This window comes from Symphalangus syndactylus, chromosome 2 (assembly GCF_028878055.3).
Source record: "Symphalangus syndactylus isolate Jambi chromosome 2, NHGRI_mSymSyn1-v2.1_pri, whole genome shotgun sequence".
NCBI lineage: Eukaryota > Metazoa > Chordata > Mammalia > Primates > Hylobatidae > Symphalangus > Symphalangus syndactylus.
In genome coordinates this window covers 121,152,608-121,174,241 of record NC_072424.2, presented here as the reverse complement: position 1 = coordinate 121,174,241, position 21,634 = coordinate 121,152,608, and the positions used below count along the sequence as shown (strand labels likewise).

The 21,634-nt window shown below is 40.7% G+C and overlaps 1 protein-coding gene and 1 pseudogene across 7 annotated transcripts in view; both read right to left on the bottom strand.

Annotated features, from left to right (window-relative positions):
* Window positions 1-506: 506 nt before the first annotated feature.
* AIG1 (androgen induced 1) overlaps window positions 507-21,634 on the bottom strand; it is a 321,750-nt gene continuing 300,622 nt past the window's right edge. The window contains exons 7-8 of one of the 7 annotated variants that reach the window (XM_063632007.1): window positions 18,678-18,777; window positions 507-1,623 (exon numbers count right to left, since the gene is read on the bottom strand). In XM_063632007.1, coding sequence (XP_063488077.1) covers window positions 1,601-1,623; window positions 18,678-18,777 — 123 coding nt within the window. In that variant the 3' untranslated portion in view covers window positions 507-1,600. Of the gene's footprint in view, window positions 1,624-8,917; window positions 9,405-11,475; window positions 11,748-18,677; window positions 18,778-21,634 lie in introns of those variants that run through there. The other 6 variants (XM_063632038.1, XM_063632008.1, XM_063632009.1 and 3 more) reach the window with 6 other exon arrangements.
* On the bottom strand, window positions 1,589-8,689 carry LOC129463472 (renal cancer differentiation gene 1 protein-like; annotated as a pseudogene).

The following is a 21,634-nucleotide window of genomic DNA, read 5'->3' as shown; positions in this document are numbered from 1 at the left end:
AGATAGAGTTAGTTAAGATGAGGTCATACTGGAATAGGGTAGGCCCCTGATTGAATATGACTGGTGTTTATAAGAACACCATGGCTAGGCGTGGTGGCTCACACCTGTAATCTCAGCACTTTGGGAGGCCGAGGCAGGTGGATCATGAGGTCAAGAGATCGAGACCACCCTGGCCAACATGGTGAAACCCTGTCTCTAATAAAAACACAAAAATTAGCCAGGCATGGTGGCACGAGCCTGTAGTCCCAGACACTCAGGAGGCTGAGGCAGGAGAATAGCTTGAATCCAGGAGGCGGAGGTTGCAGTGAGCCGAGATTGCACCACCTCACTCCAGCCTGGTGACAGAGCAAGACTCTGTCTAAAAAAAAAAAAAAAAACACCACGACACCATGTGAAAATGAAGATGCACGCATACATGGAAGGTGATGTGAAGATATACTGGGAGAAGATAGCTGTGTTAGGCTGTTCTTGCATTGCGATGAAGGAATACCTGAGGCTGGGTAATTTATAAAGAAAAGAGGTTTAATTGGCTTATGGTTTGCAGGCTGTACAGGAAGCATAGCACTAGCATCAGCTCAGCTTCTGAGGAGGCTTCAGGAAGCTTCCAATCATGGCAGAAGGTGATCGTGGGAGCAGAAATCTCACGTGGCAAAAGCAGGAGCAAGGGAGTGAGAGGTGCCACACACTTTTAAACAACCAGATCTCGTGAGACCTTACTACGGTGAGAACAGCACAAAGCCATGAGGGATCCACCCGGTGACCCAAAAAGCTCCCACTAGGCCCACCTCCAATACTGGGGATTACATTTCAATGTGAGATTTGGGTGGGGACAGATATCCAAAGTATATCAATAGCCATCTACAAGCCAAGGAGAGAGTCCTGGAATAGACCCTTCCCTCACAGCCCTCAGAAGAAACTATCCCTGCTGACACCTTGATCTTGGACTGCTTACCTCTAGAACTGTGAAACAAATTTGTATTGTTTAAGCCATCCAATGTATGGAACTTTGCTATGGCAGCCCTAGCAAACTAATATTACATGTTTCTTCAAAGACTGGATTTCCGACTCTTTTAAATGTGCTCCTATAAGTAAAGACTTAGCACATGCACAAATATACCCCAAACAGCTCCATATTCCACAAATAGATGGACTCAAGAATGGCAAGCACAGGTGGCTGTTAGTCATCACGGCAAGCCGCCAGTTTCAGCTTCCAACGACCCCCTCTCCCTGGGTATTCCAGGAACTTCACCCGAGTGGGCAGGGGAGGTGCACCTCTCTGCAAGCCCCCATAGCAGGAGGAATGTGAGCTGGTGGGCCAGCAGGTGCTTGTTTTTCCCTCCCAGTCAGGAAAAGCAACTGAGAAAAAGCCAGAAGAGATGGGGGTGGGACAGAGCAAAGATCAAGGAAGAAGAGAAATAAAAGCAGGAACGCGGAGCCAGTGTGTGTTCATTCGGCCTCCAGAACCACACCACAGGATGTCAGGTTAGGTTGTACAGAAGCCAAGATGTCAGGCGGGAATTTCCACCCTTCTTAAAAAAAGTTCTCCTCCTCCATTTGATTGCAGCCTCTAATAAGCAATTCTTCCAAATTTCTTCTGACTTCAGAAGTTCAGAGCATGTTGAGCTGAAGAAACACCAGGATCATAATTATGGTTATTATAGGGAGCTGTGTGCCCATCACCACAGCATCTGGCTGTAATCACGTACTTAATGGAAGGCGAGATGATCTGTTGCTCATAATGGGCAGTTTCTGAGCCATGCAGACACCAAGTGCCCACCCTCCCACTTGGAGGCCCAACAGAACAGATGTTTGTAGAAAGAAGAGATGCTTATGTCTGTCTGGAGGGCCAGTGACTTCAGAAACAGTGTCAGAGAAAGCAAGTTCCGTAACTGGCTCATGGCGCATATATGGCTCAGGCCAGCCAGTAAGGACGAGAAGCGGGCTTTCCCTCCACTCTGGGTGGCAGGGAAGGGGTAGAGTGGGGCAGATCTCATTGTCCTCTCACAGATGGTGAAGTAGAAAGCTGTGACTGTGGGGCGTGAACCATCATTTATTCCCATTAGTATCAAGTACCTTGCCTCATTCTTCAGCAACTGAGATGCCTAACGCACTGAAAGGGCAGAGGGAAAATCCCTCTAGCCAAACAAACCCTTTGAAGCATGATTATCTTAGTCTGCTCAAGCTGCCATTACAAAATACCATAGACTGGGTGGTTTAAGGAGCAGAAATTGATTTATCACAGTTCTGGAGGCTGACAAGTCCAAGGTCAAGGTACCAGCAGATGTGGTGAGGACCCCTTTCCTGTCTTGCAGATGATAACCTTCGGCATCTTCTGCTGTGTTCTCATATAGCAGAAAGAGGAGGCTGTGGTGTCCCTTCCTCTTACAGGAGCATTAATATCATCATGGGCGCTCCACCCTCTTGACACATCCTGACCTAATCACTCCCATAGGCCCCACCTCCTAGTGTCATCATACTGGGTTTTAGGGCTTTGACATATGAATTTTATGGGGACGCAAATGTGCAGTGCACAATAATTAAACTTATTCTGTAAATTGTGTGTGTGTATGTGTGCAGGCCCACGCCATCCACTTCTTTTTTCAGACTTCAGGTTGGAGAACTGAGAAACCTAGTGCCTGAGCAGGCCTCATTCCCTACAGAGAGGGCCTCTGACCCCCTCAGGCCTCACCCTGTCTGAATCTACAGACCACAGTGCTTACCTTATGCCCTGCACTTGCTGCATGAGATCTTGACTATAGCAGAGTCAGCTCATTCATCAGTGAAGCCCTTAAGATTGGCACTATTAGAAACCCTGAAGCCATGTGGTTCTACTATGCCACATATTCCGGGTACTTTAGTCAACATCCTCAAACATAAAACCCTACGGTCATCTAACCTCTCTTGGATGACCATGCCCACAGTTGCTATACTTCTCCCTTATTCCAGTCTTCTGCTGCTGCTTGCCTTCTATAGTTCCGATGAAAATAAACTTCCTTATTTCCTTAGGCAGTTTTATATCCAAAAATCTTCTGTGTGTCCCCAAAGGCATCTCAAACTCAACATGGCCAACAGGGAATTTAAAATTTCCTTTTAATAAGAATTTATTTTTGCACATTTAAAAAATTGTAATTTTCAGAGCATGTAAGAAAAATATTTTTTGAAATAAGCATACCTTTGATATAGAAATCATACTATATGTGTGATCTTTAGCTAAAAATATTAATCAAGAACTATGACCTCATATGCTAAACAAGACTATTTGCCCATCCATCTGTCCTTTTTCATAGCCCCATTGTGGGGCTTTAGGATATACTTCTGTACACATCTCCATATCTACAAAGAATTAAGATGCTATATCAAAGATATCCAGAAGTTATATTTGGTAGAGAATTAATTGGCTTAATTATTGATGCATAACACAGACCACTAAAAAGCAACATAAGATATAGGACAAGCAAAAGAGAACATTGTCACTAAGGTCAGATAATGGAAAAACAATCACATCCTTTAAATTTGATGCATTGAAAACAAAGTCACTTCTTCAGAATTATTACATAAACAACTTCCAAAACTCCAAAAGTAATAGCACAGAGCCATGATTTTAATAAGGCACTTTAACAACAGCAATCAAACATATAAAAATATCAAATATAAAAAATATTAAAAGCGGTAACCATAGAACTAAACAGAGAAAAGTATTGTATTAACCTGTTTTCATATTGCTATAAAGAAATATCTGAGACTGGGTAATTTGTAAAGAAAAGAGGTTTCATTGGCTCATGGTTCCATAGGTGGTACAGGAAGCATGAGGCTGCTTGGCTTTGGTGGGGGGCCTCAGGAAACTTTCAATCATGGTGGACAGCAAAGGGGAAGCAAGCATCTTCACATGACCAGAGCAGAAGGAAGAGAGAGATAGGAGAGGTGCCACAAACTTTTAAACAACCAGATCTCATGAGAACTCACTCACTATAGAGTACCATGGGGGGATGGTGCTAAACCATTCATGAAAACTCCACTCCCATGATCCAGTCACCTTCTACTAGGCCCCACTTTCAACACTGGGGGTTACAATTGACCATGCTATTTGGGCGGGACACAGATCCAAACCATATCAAACATGCATTCCTGGCCTGGCACGGTGGCTTATGCCTGTAATCCCAGCACTTTGGGAGGCTGAGGCGGGCAGATCACCAGGTCAAGAGATCAGGATCATCCTGGCCAATATGGTGAAACCTCATCTCTACTACAAATGCAAAAATTAGCTGGGCATGGTGGCACACACCTGTAGTCCCAGCTACTTGGGAGGCTGAGGCAGGAGAATCTCTTGAACCCAAGAGGCAGAGGTTGCAGTGAGCCGAGATCACGCCACTGCACTCCAGACTGGTGAGACAGAGTGAGGCTTCGTCTCAAAAAAAAAAAAAAGCAAAGCATTCTTTCTAGACAGTCTTTTATTTTCTGAAGTAAAGACTTTAAAAAAAATTATATAAAGGCAAAAAATATTTATGGTATATTTTTTAAAGCTACCATCAAAGTTCAAGTTTCCATAAAAAAGAGAGTATTTTCCTTCAAGTCAATGAAGTTCTGATTTCTACATTTTTTTAGAGAAACAATTATAGTCTTCATGCTAAGTATAGGAAGAAAAAATAGTGTTTAATTATGCTTGTCAACTTTTTTATTCAACATACATTTAGTGAGTGTGTGTGACACTGTTTCAGATGTGGAGGACAGAGAAGTAAATAAGACACAGTCATTGGTTCTGGAGAACTTAGCCTAATGGAGGCAGATCTACCATTGGCAATCTTAAAGTTACCTCTGTTGGTCCATAAGATTAAGCTGTACTTCAAACTCTGGCATGCTTGGCATCTTGTTGCAAAACAAATAATAGTGTACCTAGTTTGTTACTTATAGCACCATGGCACTATTAATATTAACTATCTACTGGTCAAATTAACTCTCATAAAGGATTCTATAAAAGCTTAGAGGGCAGAATGTATTTAAGGATAAACAAGTACTAGTCAGTTTCAAAAATAGCATCAGAATTCTGCTTTCTCAAAAGTCAAGAAAACCAAGAAAAAAATTCATTCTGAGTATATATAAAAATGCTGGAAAGAGATCATCCTATACATTTCGCACATGTGCAAATATCATATATGAGGAAGCATGAATTATTGCGCCATCATTATTAAACAATGAAGCATGCCAAATCAGCTGTCAGATTTTGAGGAAGAATCATAGCCCTCTTTCAAGAGTTCCCACCACGTTTTCAGGAAACGTGCATTTTCTGTAGACAAGCTGAAGGCAAGCTCTTCCATTTGAGCTGGTACTGCAAATGGGGCTTCAAGAAGTTTCGTTCACAGTGCTCTTCTCAATAGGAAAGACATGGAATCAACTTAGATGCCTATCAGTGGTGGACTGGATAAAGAAAATGTGGTACATATATACCATGGAATACGACAAAGCCATAAAAAGGAATATAATCATGGCCTTTGCAGAAACATGGATGCAGCTGGCTGCCATTATCCTAAGTCTATAATCCTAAGTGAATTAAAGCAGAAACAGAAAACCACATACCACGTGTTCTTACTTAGAAGTGGGAACAAAATATTGAGTACACATGGACATAAAGAAGGGAACAATAGATCTGGGGCCTGTTTAAGGGTGAAGGTGGGTGGGAGGAGAGTGAGGACTGAAAAACCACCTATCAGGTATTAGGCTGATTACCTGGGTGACAAAATTATCTGAGTGACCCAAATGCCCACAACATGCAATTTATCAAACAAACCTGAACATGGACCCCTTGAACCTAAAACAAAAGTTGAAAACAAAAAAGTGTAGTTAATGAGAATGCATCTCCAATCTGCAGCCCCTGTTCCTCCAGTGGATCCACCATTTGGCTGCTGCCCCTGCTTGGAACTGGCCAGCCCAAATTCACGGGAGCGCTTGGGGAAGATGCCAAAGAGAAGTCTGAAGATGAGGGAGAAAAGGGAGGCAGCATGGGTGGTAAAGAAACCTGCAACTCCTCAGGGTCAGCCATGGGGAAGGGCTGGGATGGCAGAGCCAACCAGCGCAGCCAAAGCGACACTAATTCTCTTTCAACTACTTGCCAGCAGTGAGTTTTTAATATCCCTTTGCCCACCCTACTGCCTGTGAAACTATGTCTCTGCCATTGGCTAGTTCAGTTGGTAATACCACCACCTACTTACCTGACTTATCCTCCTCCCTCACTCAACATCCTACCCACCTATCAAGTCCTGCAGGGTTTACTCTCAAAATACTGCATATGTCGAAATATGAGGGAACCTGGCATTCAGAGTAGAGCCCCGTGGCGTCTTTTTTTTTTTTTCCAGTCAGAAGATCCTCTTCATAAATCTCAACATTTTTTGAAGGGAGCTAATTTAATTGATAGTCAAATGTCTACCTAGCTATATTTAAATTATTAATTTAGCTATACATGCATACTTAACATAAAATATAAGATACTAATTTAGAATTTAATACCATCACTCACATTTCATCAAACAGTTCCAATTAAATTCCTCATGTGCAATTCTGACGGCAGGGGCTTTGTCATCTCTGGAACCTCCTGTAGAATTAATACTGTTTTCTAGAGCAAATCATGATCACTTCTGTGGTGTTTAAGACACCGTATTTTTGGAGTCCAGATGTGGTTGTGTCTCTGGAAATATTTTCAAAAGTCACAAGAACCCATAGAACAGCTGTTTTTTCAGCTGTAAACTGTAAGCCTCACTATGTAATTACTTCTATCTTCATTTTAATGTCATCTTCCAAACATTTGTTTATAACACCATCCAATACTTGCGTTGGTGAGGTCATAATCTTAGGGAAAATATGTCTTGAAGTCCTACTTTTTTTTCTTGTCAGTTTCCAAATGATTTCAGTAAGAACCTCCTATGTTCAGCATTCTTTTATGTATCAAGCTAGGAAAAATAGTAATTTGCTGCTAATTGAAGAGATCCTAAGAGTCAATATTGAAGAGTTCAGGTCTCCCTTCATTCCCCCTAGAGCAGGCTTTCCAGAACTCTGGCCCAGGGATGTTTAAGTATCAAAGGGAGCTCTCTGCTCAGATGAGCTGATTCACTGGGGTCCAGGGCCCAGGCTCTAAGCTGGACTTCAGTTGAAATCACTATGTGCCAGAAATGTCTCACCCCAGCTCTAGCCTGGCTGGACTGTGCTTCTCTTCAAACAGGGCCTCCTGTCTCGAGATCTTGGCACGCTCCTCTTCCTCCTGCTAGATGCTGTTCTCTCTCACTCCCCATGTTTCCATATTTCAACCTACTTGTCCATTGCAGTTCAGCTTCTAAAATGATCCCAAATCCTGGTTAGCCATTTCACACTTTGGATGAGAAGATATGAATAATTCAGCCCAGTCCATCACTATCGTAAAAGCAGCTGAAGATCAAGTTCCATCAAGGTGGAGCCAACAACATCTTTCTTTACATTTTCAGAGGAAAGCAAGCATATCATTAGAATAGTGATGAAACCTGCCATGTAGGCCTCTGAACATTCTCTTGTGTATTTTCTGTGGCCCATTATGGTAATTTCGTCTCCTCTTTACCTTTTTTTGTAACTGGGTGATTATACTGCCAGTCCCTGGGTACTATAATTTGCATTGCAATATGAGGCTTCCATTTAATGCTTGCAAATTATGGGACCAGGGCTGAAACTCTAACGTGGGAGTTGCTTCCACATAAGTCAGAAGAAGTTACATATACATGAGTGTGGCTCTGGGAATAAAGAACTTCTTTTCATAATCACAATTTAATATTTAAAAATAAAATCTCAGTTAACAGAAAAATAATAGGAGCAGGATTACCATAAATGGCAGAGGAGAACTGAAATGAAGTACTCTCATGAAAGTTTCATAAAATATAACCACACACATATTACACACTTGGGAGAAATCCCATAAAAGTTCTACACAGGAAGAGGCAATGTTCTTTCTGCCACCCTGCCATTTCAGCAAGGATTTGTTCTGAATTCTGAAGTCCCTACAGGTGAATGCTCACAGGCATTGCAGCATTTCAAAGGAAGGAAGTTACTATCACTGGCCTGGGAAGATGGGGAAGAGGAATGAGCTCTATCCCAGGAAATCACAGGTGATTGCTATCAGAGGACAAGGATTTTCATATAGATGTGTTCTAATTCTGGTATTTCTAGAAGACATAGTTTTTGTTTGTTTGTTTGTTTGTTTGTGATCTCAAATTCAGGGGAAAGCATGGTGTTTTGAAGGAAGACAATTTTCCTAGAGGTAAGAAGACCTGGGTTCTAGTCTCATTTCACCTCCTAACTATCAAGTAACCCCTTAGTAAGACCTTGGCTTTGTTATCTATTTATTATGGAGATTGAATGACAATATCTTGAACATTTAATGCTCTAGTCCGGCTACCTAGTGCTTATTGGTGTATGAAGACTAGTGTAGCAGGTTCATAGTCTATAGCCACCAGGGCAAAATCTTTATCTGAATTGTGTTACTCCAGCATTGAGCTACATAAAGGAGTTAGTGGGACACCAGATCTGGAGGCTGAGAGTTGGCTTGTCTCTGATTTGTTGGTCTGGCAAAATGTATTCTATTCTGCACAACAATCTCCCATGGAGTTAATTTTTCTGTGGAAGATGTGCACACAGGTGTGTGTGTGTATGAGAGAGAGACAGAGAGAGAGACAGAGAAAGACATACACACACACGGAGAGAGAGAGAGAGCCAGCTATGCTCCAAGAAGTGCAAAGTTAAAATACATGGAGATTAACAAAACCAAGGACAGAGAGGTGAAAATGAAAATGAGACAGTCCTGAGCCAGATTCTGTTAGAAAAATAGCAACAGAAAAGTACCAGTACCTATAAATAACGCTGAAATAATGCTTTGTTCTCGGCAGTTTAGCTATATGTCTGTATTTAAATAAGATTTTTTTAACTTCCCACAGTACACTGATGTATAAATAAGATTTATATGGAGTAAAGCAATTTCAGGTTCTAGGAAATTCCTTAAGTAAAATTATTTATTTAAAAATACTCAGATATGATAAGCATTTTCCAGTTTTCAATTAAGGTCTGCTTATTTCAAGAAATATCTAATATAATAAACCAAGATACAAATTTCAAGGCTGCTACCCTACAACAAAAAGATACAGATGTTCTTTTGCGCTTTATTGTTATAAAATTGGACACATATGGAATTGTTCATAATTGTTCCCACAGTAGGAAAAATGCATAGTGACAATTATGAACCTAAATCTCTTTTTCTAGTCATTTGACCTATTTGGAGGCAGCATGGTGGAATGCAAAGAATAAAAGCTTTGTCAATCGTGGGCTCAAATCCCGGCATTGCCACTTCTTGTATGATCTCAAGCGAGTTCCATAATCTATCTAAGCTTCAGGTTCCTCTCCTATAAAAAAAAAGATGGTATTTTAGGAGATGGTTTGGAAAATTAGAGATGACATATTTAAGTACACAGAGAATGGCACTTGATAGGAACTCTATAATAGCAGCTATTTGCAATGAACTGAACGTTTGTGTCTCCTCAAAACTTTATGTTGAAACCCTAATCCCAATGTGATGGTATTTGAAGATGGAGCCATTGGAAGGTGATTAGGTCATGAGGGTGGAGCCCTCATGAATGGGATTAGTGCCCTTATAAGAAAAGGCTGGAGAGCTAGCTAGCTTTCTTTCCACCATGTGAAGACACAGCAAGAAGTCAATAGTCTGCCACTCAGAAGAGGACCCTCACCAGAACCTGACCATGCTAGCAGCTTGATCTTGGACTTCCAGCCTCCATAACTGTAAGAAATATTTCTGTTGTTCATAGACCACCCAGCCTATGGCACTTTATTATAGCAGCCTGAGCTGACTAAGACACTATTGTTATTCCATTCCCTTGACCTGGCCTGTTGCAACACTCCCAGCTACATGTCTACGTGTAGGATGAGAAAGAACTAGTATATCCACGGTGTGGACATGAAAATAAGTTCTCTCTTCATCGAGATGGAAGGTCATGGAGGAAGCCCTGCTAATATGAACATACATGAAAGCTACTCTCTGGCAGTCACCGCTGATTTTCCATGCTCACAGTGACGGGCATAGAATGGGCTCTCTCATTCTCATCCTAGACACACCATCATTGTAAACATTTGTGCTCCCATTGGAAGTTCCAATTTTTTGTGCTCTCATTGGAAGGTCTAATGACCACTTCTGAGCGAGATTCCTACCTGCATGAGTTGGGAAGCTGAGCCAGAGGTGTCTAGGATCACTTCCAGCCACAAACCGAATTTAAGGAGAACCTAATCTGGAAGAAGTGTTAAGGAAAAGTGCAAACACAAAAAGCTTGGCAGCTGAAAAGAAGTCCTGTCACTCCAACAGCTTCTCATCATTTAAAAAGAGGTAAACACACACACACACACACAGAGAGAGAGAGAGAGAGAAATGTGAATGTCTGAGGGTGGTCTGTGCAGATCTAGCCCCTGACTGCAACATTTCCCACAATTTTCTCCTCACTCTGCTTCGGCTGCCTCGGTCTAGCTTCAGGCCTGCACTCCTGTTCTCTCTGCCTGGAAAGCCCTTCTCCTTGATCTTTGCATGGCTCAGACCCTCATTATGCACAGGTATCTGCTCGAAGAGAAGGCCTTCCTGACCCTCTCTGGGTAAGAGAGTGCCCACCCCATCTTTCTCTTCCTCCATCCTGCATTTTTTTCCTTCTTTCCCTTCCTTCCTATCTTTCCCTAGCCACTACCCTGCTTTCTTATTTTTTTTTCTTCATTGCGCTTAACACGACTGGAAAATTATTTATTCACTTTTTCTTGTTTTCTTATGTCTGTCTTTAACACTAGAATTTAAGTATCGTTAGAGTGAGGGATTTGTACTTACATCGCTGGTATGCGGTAGGCACTCACTCAGTATTTGCAACATGAATGAATAAATAAACAGAGAAGCAGGAGACTGGATTGTCTCTTTGAGTAGGTAATGACTTTCCAACTCCATGATTCTGCAAGTATTTTCCAAATGCAGTTAGACTGGGAGTATTAATGAATTTCTGTTTTCAGTTTACACAAGCTCATGACTAAACCAGTTCCTATTTAGTAGCTATTCAAGTAACAGTAAGTAATTCAAGTGACTGTACTCAAAGTTAAGCCAGTAAATCTTTAGGTTGGAGGTGAAATCTGCCATACAGGCCTCTGAGTATTCTCTTGTGTGTGACCTGTGGCCCATTACATAATTGGACAAGTCTTAAAACTGCAGAAGTGTTTGGGTTCTCCACTACCACAAAACCAACAGTACTATTTATAAGCAATATTTAGACCCAACACTGTAAGCTCAAGGAGGACAGGAAGCACATTTTTTTCTCTCACTGTTTCATATTCAGAATTTAGCACAATACTGGGCACATCATTTAATGGGGAGCTTAACAAATGCCATTAAATAAATAGACATTCAAGTTTTATTTCTCCTGGTGACTTTAGCATTGTAAACAGCTAATGAGACTATTGATCATGCTCTGGCCTTTGCATCTAAATACCCACCCAGTACAGTTACTGGGGTGCTGACGCCCTGATCCTTTCTCCTTCCTTCTGATGAAATGGCACGTCATCCTTCTTGGTAATCATTTTCCTGCTGCCTTGGTGCTTTTTGGCCTCATTCAGTGGATGCTGCTTTTGTAGCTACCTCTGTTTGTGTCTTTGTCCCCACCTGTTGCTCCTCTGGGCTTGCTGTTTGGCTGTAGCCACCACGATGGCTTCTGAAGATGAAGCATAGTTATGTCACAACTCATGGACAAGGCTTTCTCAGCTCGACCCTGAGTGGGTGACAGTGTCATCCTCAGAGTAATCAAAGGTCTTTTTCAGTGTCTAACACGCAATCTGCTCCTTCAATGTGACAACACTGCCTAGAAGACCTCAGAGCACCTTACCCAAGACTGTACTAGAAGATGAAGGAAAGGCATGTGACTCTCCCTGACCCCACTTGAATATACCCAATAGCTTACATCTTTTGATTTTCTTATCAAAAGAGAATCAAATTCTCTTGATTCTCTTGTCAAAAGGTGTTAAGGTAAAAACACCTTAGGATGTTTTCAAAATCTTCCCCACCTGGGACATCCTTATCTTACCCATGGATGCTGGGCAGCCCTTTTCTCCCCTTCTAGTCTGAAAAAGTCTTCTTTAGCATCCACTCCTAATGCCCCAGGAGCACTCCTGCAAATGAAACCCTAGAGATCTGGAGTTACCAGCAGGGGCAAATTAAGTCCCTACTTGAATTTTTGTTACATACTTAATTTAGTTGACGAATATCCAAAAACAGAAAAAGATAAAAGAAAAGTAGAGAGCTTTATTATAATTTTAACAACTATTTTCCAAACCTTTCTAACTTGCTATTTACTTATTTAAAAAATATTTTCAGGCTCTCCTCTCCTTAAAGGAGTAAATTTTGCTCTGTTGCCATTAGATTTACACATGATCAAAACCCTGAAATTCCTTAAAACATCCTTAATTTTAACTTTATTTAATGTTTTTATTTTTTAGAATAAGAGTTCAATGACTGACCCCCACCGCCCTCTGAGGGTAGAGATTACCACTCCCGAATTCACAAAGTCTGTCTCAGTGAAGGACGTCTCTATCCATTAGCAGAAGACCCAAATTCCTTGTAGAAAATGGGCTTTTAACTTGTTTTTTTTTTTATGATCCAGGACCAAATATAAGATTTTATTAATATGTAGGCTAAATTTTTCCTGTTCAGTATAAGCAGTGGACCTCAGGGAAAAAAAATAGAGCATATAAGCCCTAAAATGTTTTAATGAGAAAGTTTTTTTATTGATGCCTAGTATGTATCTGAGAAGTGTTAAATATTGTTGATGCAAAGAAGAATGAGCCATGTTCTACACTCAAGGAGCACAGTCTAGTAGAACAACAAAGGCTCACTTATGTTAAGTTTAAAAAAATAATCACCCTGCTGGACATAATTGATATATTTCAGACCTCTGAAGGGATGGAGAGGATGGAGCCACTTCCTTGCCTGCTTTAGTCTGTGGTTTGAATGAGGGAGGTGGATGAGACATTGAGAACCAAGAGAGGGCATTTCTCTATCCACTCTCCCTCTCTCCCTTCTTTCTTCTTCTTCTTCTTCACTTTTTCTCCTCCTTGTCCTCCTCCTTTTTCCTCTCTCTCTCTCTTTTTACCTCCTGACTTCATAAAACCCCTCCACTTGCAAACATTTCCTTCTGTCTCCCCACCGATGTCTGTTCTTCATTTCCTCTCACAACTCAGTGACACGGATACGTGAAGAAAGATGCTTCTTTGGACCTTCTGTCACCAAATGGAAACGATAGTGTCCAAGACTTTGAGTTCTTTAAAGGCATTTGCTCTCTAAAGCATTTTTACAACAGCCCTGTTCACTGAAGGTAAGTGATGCTCTGGAGTCAAGAGTCTTTTCTTTTGCCGCAAGGAGTGGAGGAGGTTTTTTATTACACACTTGGAGAGGTGCCAGTATATTTGTTGAATTTATTGCAAACCTGCTTTAGGGTACTATTGGCTCATTAAACTCAGTTTTTTAATGCATAAGAAACCCAATAAGACCTGATAAGACCATCTGGACCATACTAGGGGCAATGCTAGCTATTAATACCTGCAAATTACTTACACTTTAAAATAATCCATTTCAGTCTGACTAATTAAGTCATATTTTCTCCAGAAAATAGCAGCAAAACAATGTTTTAATAGTTCCTTAACCTCCTTTTGCATCACTTGACTTGATGCATGATAGTTTAAAAAATTTTTAGAGCCTATATTTATATAAAATAATTTTAAATTATAACTGATGTTTATGTTAATAATATCAACTGTATACTGACTATCTGATATGAGCCATTAATACATACTATGTATATTATTGTCATTTTATACGCATTTCCATTTCAAACTGTATCCATGCAAGATAGGTAGTGTTCTTGCTATTTATCAAATGAAAAAAATCTAACACCAGAAAAGTTAAGTATCTTTCTCTAATTCACACAGCTAGTAAATGGCAAAGCCAAGATTTAAGTGTGGTTGTGTATATTAACACTATCGCATGTATATTTATGTCATGTAAATTATATGATAAATCATTCTCATTTTATTTTCAAAGAATTGTTGAAATTGAAATATAACCATTTTCTTTTCTATATAAAAGTAATTGTATTAATCTGTTCTCATGCTGCTAATAAAGACACACTTGAGACTGGGTAATTTATAAAGGTAAGGGGTTTAATTGACTCACAGTTTAGCATGACTGGGGAGGCCTCAGGAAACTTACAATCATGGTAGAAGGGAAAGCAAACATGTCCTTCTTCACGTGGCAGCAGGAAGAAGAATGAGAGCTGAGTGAAGGGGGAAGCCAACTATAAAACCATCAGATCTCATGAGAACTTACTAACACGAGAACAGCATGGGAGAAACCACCCCTATGACTCAATTATCTCCACCTTGTCCTGCCCTTGACAGGTGGGGATTATTACAATTCAAGGTGAGATTTGGGTTGGGACACAGAGCTAAACCATATCAGTAATATAGGCTGGTTTGTGGAGGAGGAGATGACAATTGGTGATCGATGTCAACAAATCTTTTTAGGATCAAGAAAGGAGATTAACTAATTGGTGACTGACAGCAGAATATGGACAACTGAAATCGAACAATCTGCAGAAAGAGAATATGAAAGAAACAGTTGATGTGCGCTACAGAGCTTTGGGAAGGCTCGGAAGTTAAGGACTTCCCGCAGTGGTGTGCTGGTTAAGAAACTCTCTAGCAAAACAAGAAAATCTTTGATTTGTAGTGTTTGTTGATTTCTGTGTTGCACACCCTCCCGCTATAAGCAATTTCAAGCAACCAACAGCTCCAGTGCAACAATGAGCCAGGTATCTTAGAAGGTGGGGAAAGAAATGAAACTGACAACAGCAGGATTGATCAGAAGTCTTTAAATTCTAAAACATTTTTAGATTCAGAGGGTACATGTGCAGGTTTTTTACGTGGATATATTGCATAGTGGTGAGGTTTGGGCTTTTAGTGTACCCACCACCCAAATAGTGAACATTGTATCCAATAGGTAATTTTTCAACCCTATCTTCCCCTCTTTTAGATTCTCCAGTGTCTATTTTTTCCATCTTTATGTCTATATGTACCATTGTTTAGCTTCTAGTTATAAGTGAGAACATGTGGTATTTGATTGTCTGTTACTGAGTTATTTCAGTTATGATAATGGCCTCCAGCTCCATTTGAGTTGCTGCAAAGGATGTTATTTATTCTTTTTCTATGGTTGCATAGTATTCCATGGTGTATAAATGTTACATTTCCTTTACCTAATCAACTGCTGATGGACACTTATGTTGATTTTGTGACTTTGCTCTTGTGAATAGTGTTGCAATAAACATAGAAGTACAGGTGTCTTTTTGATATAATGATTCCTTTTCCTTTGGGTAGATACCCGGTAGTGGGATTGCTGGGTTGAATGGTAGTTCTATTTTTAGTTCTTTGAGAAATCTCTATACTGTTTTCCATAGGGGTTGAACGAATTTACATTCCCAACAATAGTGTATAAGAGTTCCCTTTTCTCTGCATCCTCACCAACATCTATTGTTTTTTTGACATTATAATACTAGTCATTCTGACTGGTGTGAGGTGGTATTTCACTGTGGTTTTACTTTGCATTTCTCTGATGCTTAGTGATGTTCAGCATTTTTTCATGTTTATTGGCAAGTTGTATGTCTGGTTAGAAGTCCTTTTAAGTAGGAGTTAAACTCACTCTACAGAGAACTTCCATGACCTCAGTCAGAGACAAGAATTTATTCTTGGAGATAAAGAACCAGGGCCATTTAGCCCTCAGGCACAGCAGAGGAAGACTGAGTGCAGTACTGAAACTTTCAAAGATGAGTGTATTAATCTGTTCTCACACTGCTAATAAAGACATACCTGAGACTGGGTAATTTACAAAGGAAAGCAGCTTAATGGACTCACAGTTCCACATGGCTGGGAAGACATCACAATTATGGCAGAAGGTGAATGAGGAGCAAAGTCACATCTTACATGGCGGCAGACAAGAGAGTGTGTGCAGGGAAACTGCCCTTTTATAAAACCATCAGTTCTCGTGAGACTTACTCACTCTCCCAAGAACAGCATAGGAAAAGCCTGGCCCCGTGATTCAATGACCTCCCACTGGGTCCCTTCCACAACATGTGGGGATTATGGAGAGCTACAATTCAAGATGATATTTGGGTGGGGACAGAGCCAAATCATATCAATTAGCATAGATTTAATGTCTGATGGCTTTCCAGAGAGCAAGGGGAGAGGATGCAGAGAGAGAGAGAGAGAATGAGAGAAAGAGTAAGAGAGAGAGCAGAGGAAGTGGGAAAAATATTATAGAAATAGTGTAAGGAAACTTCTGAGAACTGGCAGACATACATTTTCAGATTGTAAAGGCCTAACAATACTCAGTACATTGAATTTAAAAGACTCACACCAGGGCACATTGTGAAGTTTAATAACACTGGGAATAAACAGACAAGCCAAAAAGTTTTTAGAGAGAGAGAGAGACAGAGAGAGAGAGAGAATGGCAGATAAAGAAATGGGGATTATAATAAGTATTAGGCTTCTCAGCATCAACTGAAGAAGCTCAAAAACAGTGAAGCACAGTTTTAAATATGAGTGGAAATTATTTCTAAACTAGAATTGTGTCCTTATTCATGAACCATGAAGATAGAATAAAGACCCATCCAGACATGTAACAAGCAAAGAAACCAAAAAAAAAATACAACTTCCCATGTATTCTCTCTTAGGAAATCCTTGGAGGCACCTCCCTCCCTCCCTATCTCCCTCCCTTCCTTCCTTCCTATCTCCCTCCCTTCCTTCCTTCCTTCCTTCCTTCCTTCCTTCCTTCCTTCCTTCCTTCCTTCCTTCCTTTCACCCTTCCTTCTTCCCTTCCTTCTTTCCTTCTCTTTTCTCTTTCTTTCTTTTATTGAGACAGGGCTTTGTGCTGTTGCCTAGGATGGTGTGCAGTGGTGTCATCATAGCTCACCAAAACCACCAGCTCCTGGGCTCAAGCAATCCTCCCAGCTCAGTCTCCCAGGTAGCTGGGACTACAGGTGCGTGCCACCAACCTGGCTAATTTTTTACATTTTTGTAGAGATAGGATTTCATTTTGTTGCCTAGGTGGGTCTCAAACTCCTGGCATCAAGTGTTCCTCCTGCCTCTGGCCTTCCCAGCTGTTGGGATTATAGCTGTGAACCACCACGTCCAGCTCTGAGGCTTTTCTTATGTAAATAAAGAATAAACCAAGAAAGAGGAAGACATGGAGTCCCCAAAACAATGGCTCAAACTTGGGAGAGAAGAAAAGGGAGTTTCCAGGTGGATGGAGACAGCAAGTTTCAGGGTGTCACCTGTGGAGCAGGCCAAGCAGCCTGGTCACATGGAGCAAAAGGAAGGAAGGCCCCCAGAGAAAACCTTTCAAGTAAAATGATGAGATGGATAGATGGCCTGATGTGTTTGATCCTATTGAGAGGGACTTCATGCTTCTGATGAAAAGTTTGGGTAAGGATTAGTAATAGCAAAATTAAAAAATTAAGCAAGCAAGCAAACACATGAGGCTATTATTACAATAGCTTCAGAAAGTAAAAGTTGTGTGAGAAAGTATTTGTAATCATAGACACCACCTGGCTCTATGGTACAGATGTTAGAGCATCAAACTCCACAGTGTGATGTAATTTGCTATATGAATTGAGATTTGAGGTGATCAAGGAAAACCAGAGATATGGCAGTTGCCTAGGAACATTTTGATTTGTAACTATCATAGTTTTTCAGTAGTTTCCCCTTGTCATTCTCTTGGGGTGTCATTTTTCCCCCAACAAAACTCTGCCTTCTCTAGGATCCTATGATCAATGAAAATAAGTAACACTCTGGAGCAATTCCTGTCTTTATTTAAGCAGGTGCTAAATAATTATAGACATCGTTAACATTTAAAGGGTGTATTTCCTTTTAAGTCCTTAAAGTACATGTTCACATTCACGTTTCCTATGAAAAGTAAATTTCAATGAGGAGAAAAAACAAAATGGCAAAGCAGTTTGAAAAGCCCAAATCTTGACTGGTTCTGGTAAATAGAAATGTGACAGGTGGTTTCACCTTCCTGAAATCACCATTTTATTCTGAAAAGAATGGAAGTAACTCTGGCTTAGAATCCCTTTAGAAATGATAGGGACTTTGAACTCTTCTTTCGTAAGGTGCAAGTTGTGAGTTACATATACTTTCTAGGGAGTCTTATGCGATTGACTGATGTGTTGACATCCAGAGATCAGTTGTGCCATGTATCTATTTTCCAGGCTTATTGATTTAAAATAGCTCCACAATGAAAACAAGGGTTGACACTGAGGGTTACTAGACACTGAGGGTTTTTTTTTTTTCTGGAGTTATTGTTCTTATGTCCTGGAATTTACTTTCTTGAAAGTCTTTTAAAACTACGATAGTATCTCATATTTCCTCAGTGGTTCTGCCTAAAGGCAGAGAAATAGATTGCAATGACCTCTCAAGACCCCCTTTGAGTCCTAGTGTGTCTGAGTTTGCCACCTGTCCTGCGGGCCACCAGAAGGTGTCAACCATTAACCACAGGAAGTTCTATGGCCCCATGAAAATAGTGATTAGTAAGAGAGGCATACCCGAAGTTGACCTGCCATCCATGCACCTGATTTTCTCCTTGGATACCTTTAAGGTGTTAGAGTTAAGATGAGAGATCTCCATAACACGCAGAGAATGGATCTACAAAAGAATTTTAAAAGATATTATTTTCTCTTGTCTTTTTAGTGATACAATTTGTAATGAAGGTAAACCTGTGAAGATTCATTGCTGTGTTTTTAAAAGCTGTAATTGCAGAAACTTAAACCTCCTTAATCTGGAATTTGGGCTAAAAACCACCACTAAATTAGGAGACTGCCAATACTCCTTCTTTTAACCATACAGATGAAATATAATCACACTAGAGCTTTTCTTAGAACCCATCTGGATGCCTGGGAAAAGTAATATGAAGAATTCAAAATTTTCCTAGGCACATAAAATAATAAGCATGTTTTAATGTGTTTCAACTCAGTGAAAAATTTTTACTCCATGAGTGTGAAAGTAAGATTTGATCTGGAAAAGATTTCTGTATTATATTAGGACTACTTATCATTTTTTCAGATAAAGCTGTATCATTTTACAAAGTGCAACTGTATGAAGATATAGAGAACTGAAACTTACTTTACAGCAAAATCTGAGCAATTTTATGATTAAACAGTTTCCTTCTTCCCTAGAGACATGCAAATAATAAAAACTGCCCCAGAATTATGTAATTTAATCTTTGTTTATTCAGACATTCACTCAACACTTCTTTTTTGTGGTTGTGTTTATTATGTTAATGGATTATTTATATTTTCCTAATTTTTCTTTTCTCTTCTGTCTCCCTCTTTCATTTATAAGAGTGCTGGTGGTTACATTGGGCCCAGCAGGATAATACAGGATAATCTCCCTAGCTTTCCAAATCTGATCAGCAACCTTAATTCCATCTGCAATCTTAACTCACCTTGGCCATGAGATATAACACATTCAGAGGTTCCAGGGATGAAGACATAGACATTATTCTGCCTATGACATCATGTCAATTCTTACCACAGTAGTCTCAGGCTGATCCATTAAAAAATATACTTTAGCTGGGTGCGGTGGCTCACACCTGTAATCCCAACACTTTCAGAAACCAAGGTGAGAGGATGGCTTAAGCCGAAGAGTTGGAGGCTGCAGTGAGCTATGATCACACCACTGCATGCCAGCCTGGGCGACAGAGAGAAACCAAGTCTCTAAAAAAACAACAAATAACATATGCTGGATAACATCACAACTCTACTTGAAACCTTCCAATAACTTGATGTCTGTTAGGGTAAAAACCAAAGTCCTTGTAATAATACTTCCCATGCCTTTTATGGTCTGACTCCCTGCTCCATCCCTGACTTCCAGCCTGCTCAGCCCCAGCCGGTCCCAAATACACCCCACCCCTCCAGAAAAACCTTGCCTCGGGGCGTTTTCCTTAAATATTCACATGGCTGATTCCATTAGCTGCAAAAATATAATCGAATGTCACCTTATCAGTGACTTTCTTGATAAAATAACTTCTCTCATTTGTCGGCGGCAATTCTTATCACCCTTATTTGATTTTATTTTCGCTGTAGTACTTATCTTTATATGACCTGCTATATATTTACTGTTGTTGTTTTAATGTTCTGTCTTACCCATGTCCGCTAGTAAGGCTGTGTGTAGGATGAGAGTAGTACTTTTGTTCTTATTGTTCACTGTTGTATCTCCAGTTCTGAGAAAAGTGCCTGGCACATAGAATACTTTAGTGAACGCAATAAATGGATGGATGGATGGATGGTTGGATGGATGGATGAATGGATTGGATGGATGGACGGATGGATGAACAGACGGACGGACGGATGGATGGGCGGATGGATGGATGGAGTGCTGTTGCTTTACACAGGGCAGAGTTTATGAGGTGAGGGAAAATGGCGCCTGTTAAGTAGAGTGCTTGGATTTATCACAAATATGTTTTTGAATAAAAGGAATTTTCTCAGCTTTATCACTAAGTGAAGAGGTACAGAGAGTTCCTTAGTCGACATGACTAATTTTTCCTAGAATTATAACAATTTGCTCTAAAAACTCTTCTGGAGAGGGCAGAAGGCCCAGGAGCACACCCAGCTTGTGGCAGATGCCATGTGGAGCCTGCGCCCAGGAAACTGCAGCCAGGTCCAGGGAGCCTCACAACCTCAGACAAAAAGAGAAGCTCGGCTTAAAGTCTACATGTGTTTAAATTTGTTTTTAAATTCTTCATTTCAAAAGGTGAAAATGGGGCCAGGCACAGTGGCTCAGGCCTGTAATCCCAGCACTTTGGAAGGCCGAGGTGGGTGAATCACTTGAGTCAGGAGTTCGAGACCAGTCTGGCCCACATGGTGAAACTCTGTCTTTACTGAAAATACAAAGTTAGCCGGGTGTGGTGGCGCATGCCTGTAATCCCAGCTGCTTGGGAGGCTGAGACAGGAGAATCACTTGAACCCTGGAGTTGGAGGTTGCAGTGATCTGAGATCGTTGCACTGCACTCCAGTCTGGGCGACAAGAGCAAGACTCCATCTTAAAAAAAAAAAAAAGAAAGAAAAGAGAGGTGAAAATAGACCAGGCATGGTGGTGCCCACCTGTAATTGCAATGCTCTGGAAGGCTGAGGTGGGAGGAACACTTGAGCCCAGAATTTCAAGACCAGCCTGGGCAACATATGAAGACCCCATTTCTGAAAAAATAAAAACAAATTAGCCAGATGTGGTGGCATGCACCTGTAGTCCCAGCTACTCCAGAGGCTGAGGTGGGAGGATCACTGGGTCCCGGGAGTTCAAGGCTGCAGTGAGTTGTGATGGTGCCACTGCCCTCCAGCTTGGGCCACAAAAGGAGACCCTGTTTCTTAAAAAAAAGGTTGTGTGTTGGGGAAGGGGGGGGGCGTTGTGTGAGAGAGAAAATTCTTCTCCATTAAATTTCTGCCAAATTGTTGTCTATTTCTCAGAAATATTGAAAATATTAACTTACCCATGTTAGCACATATGT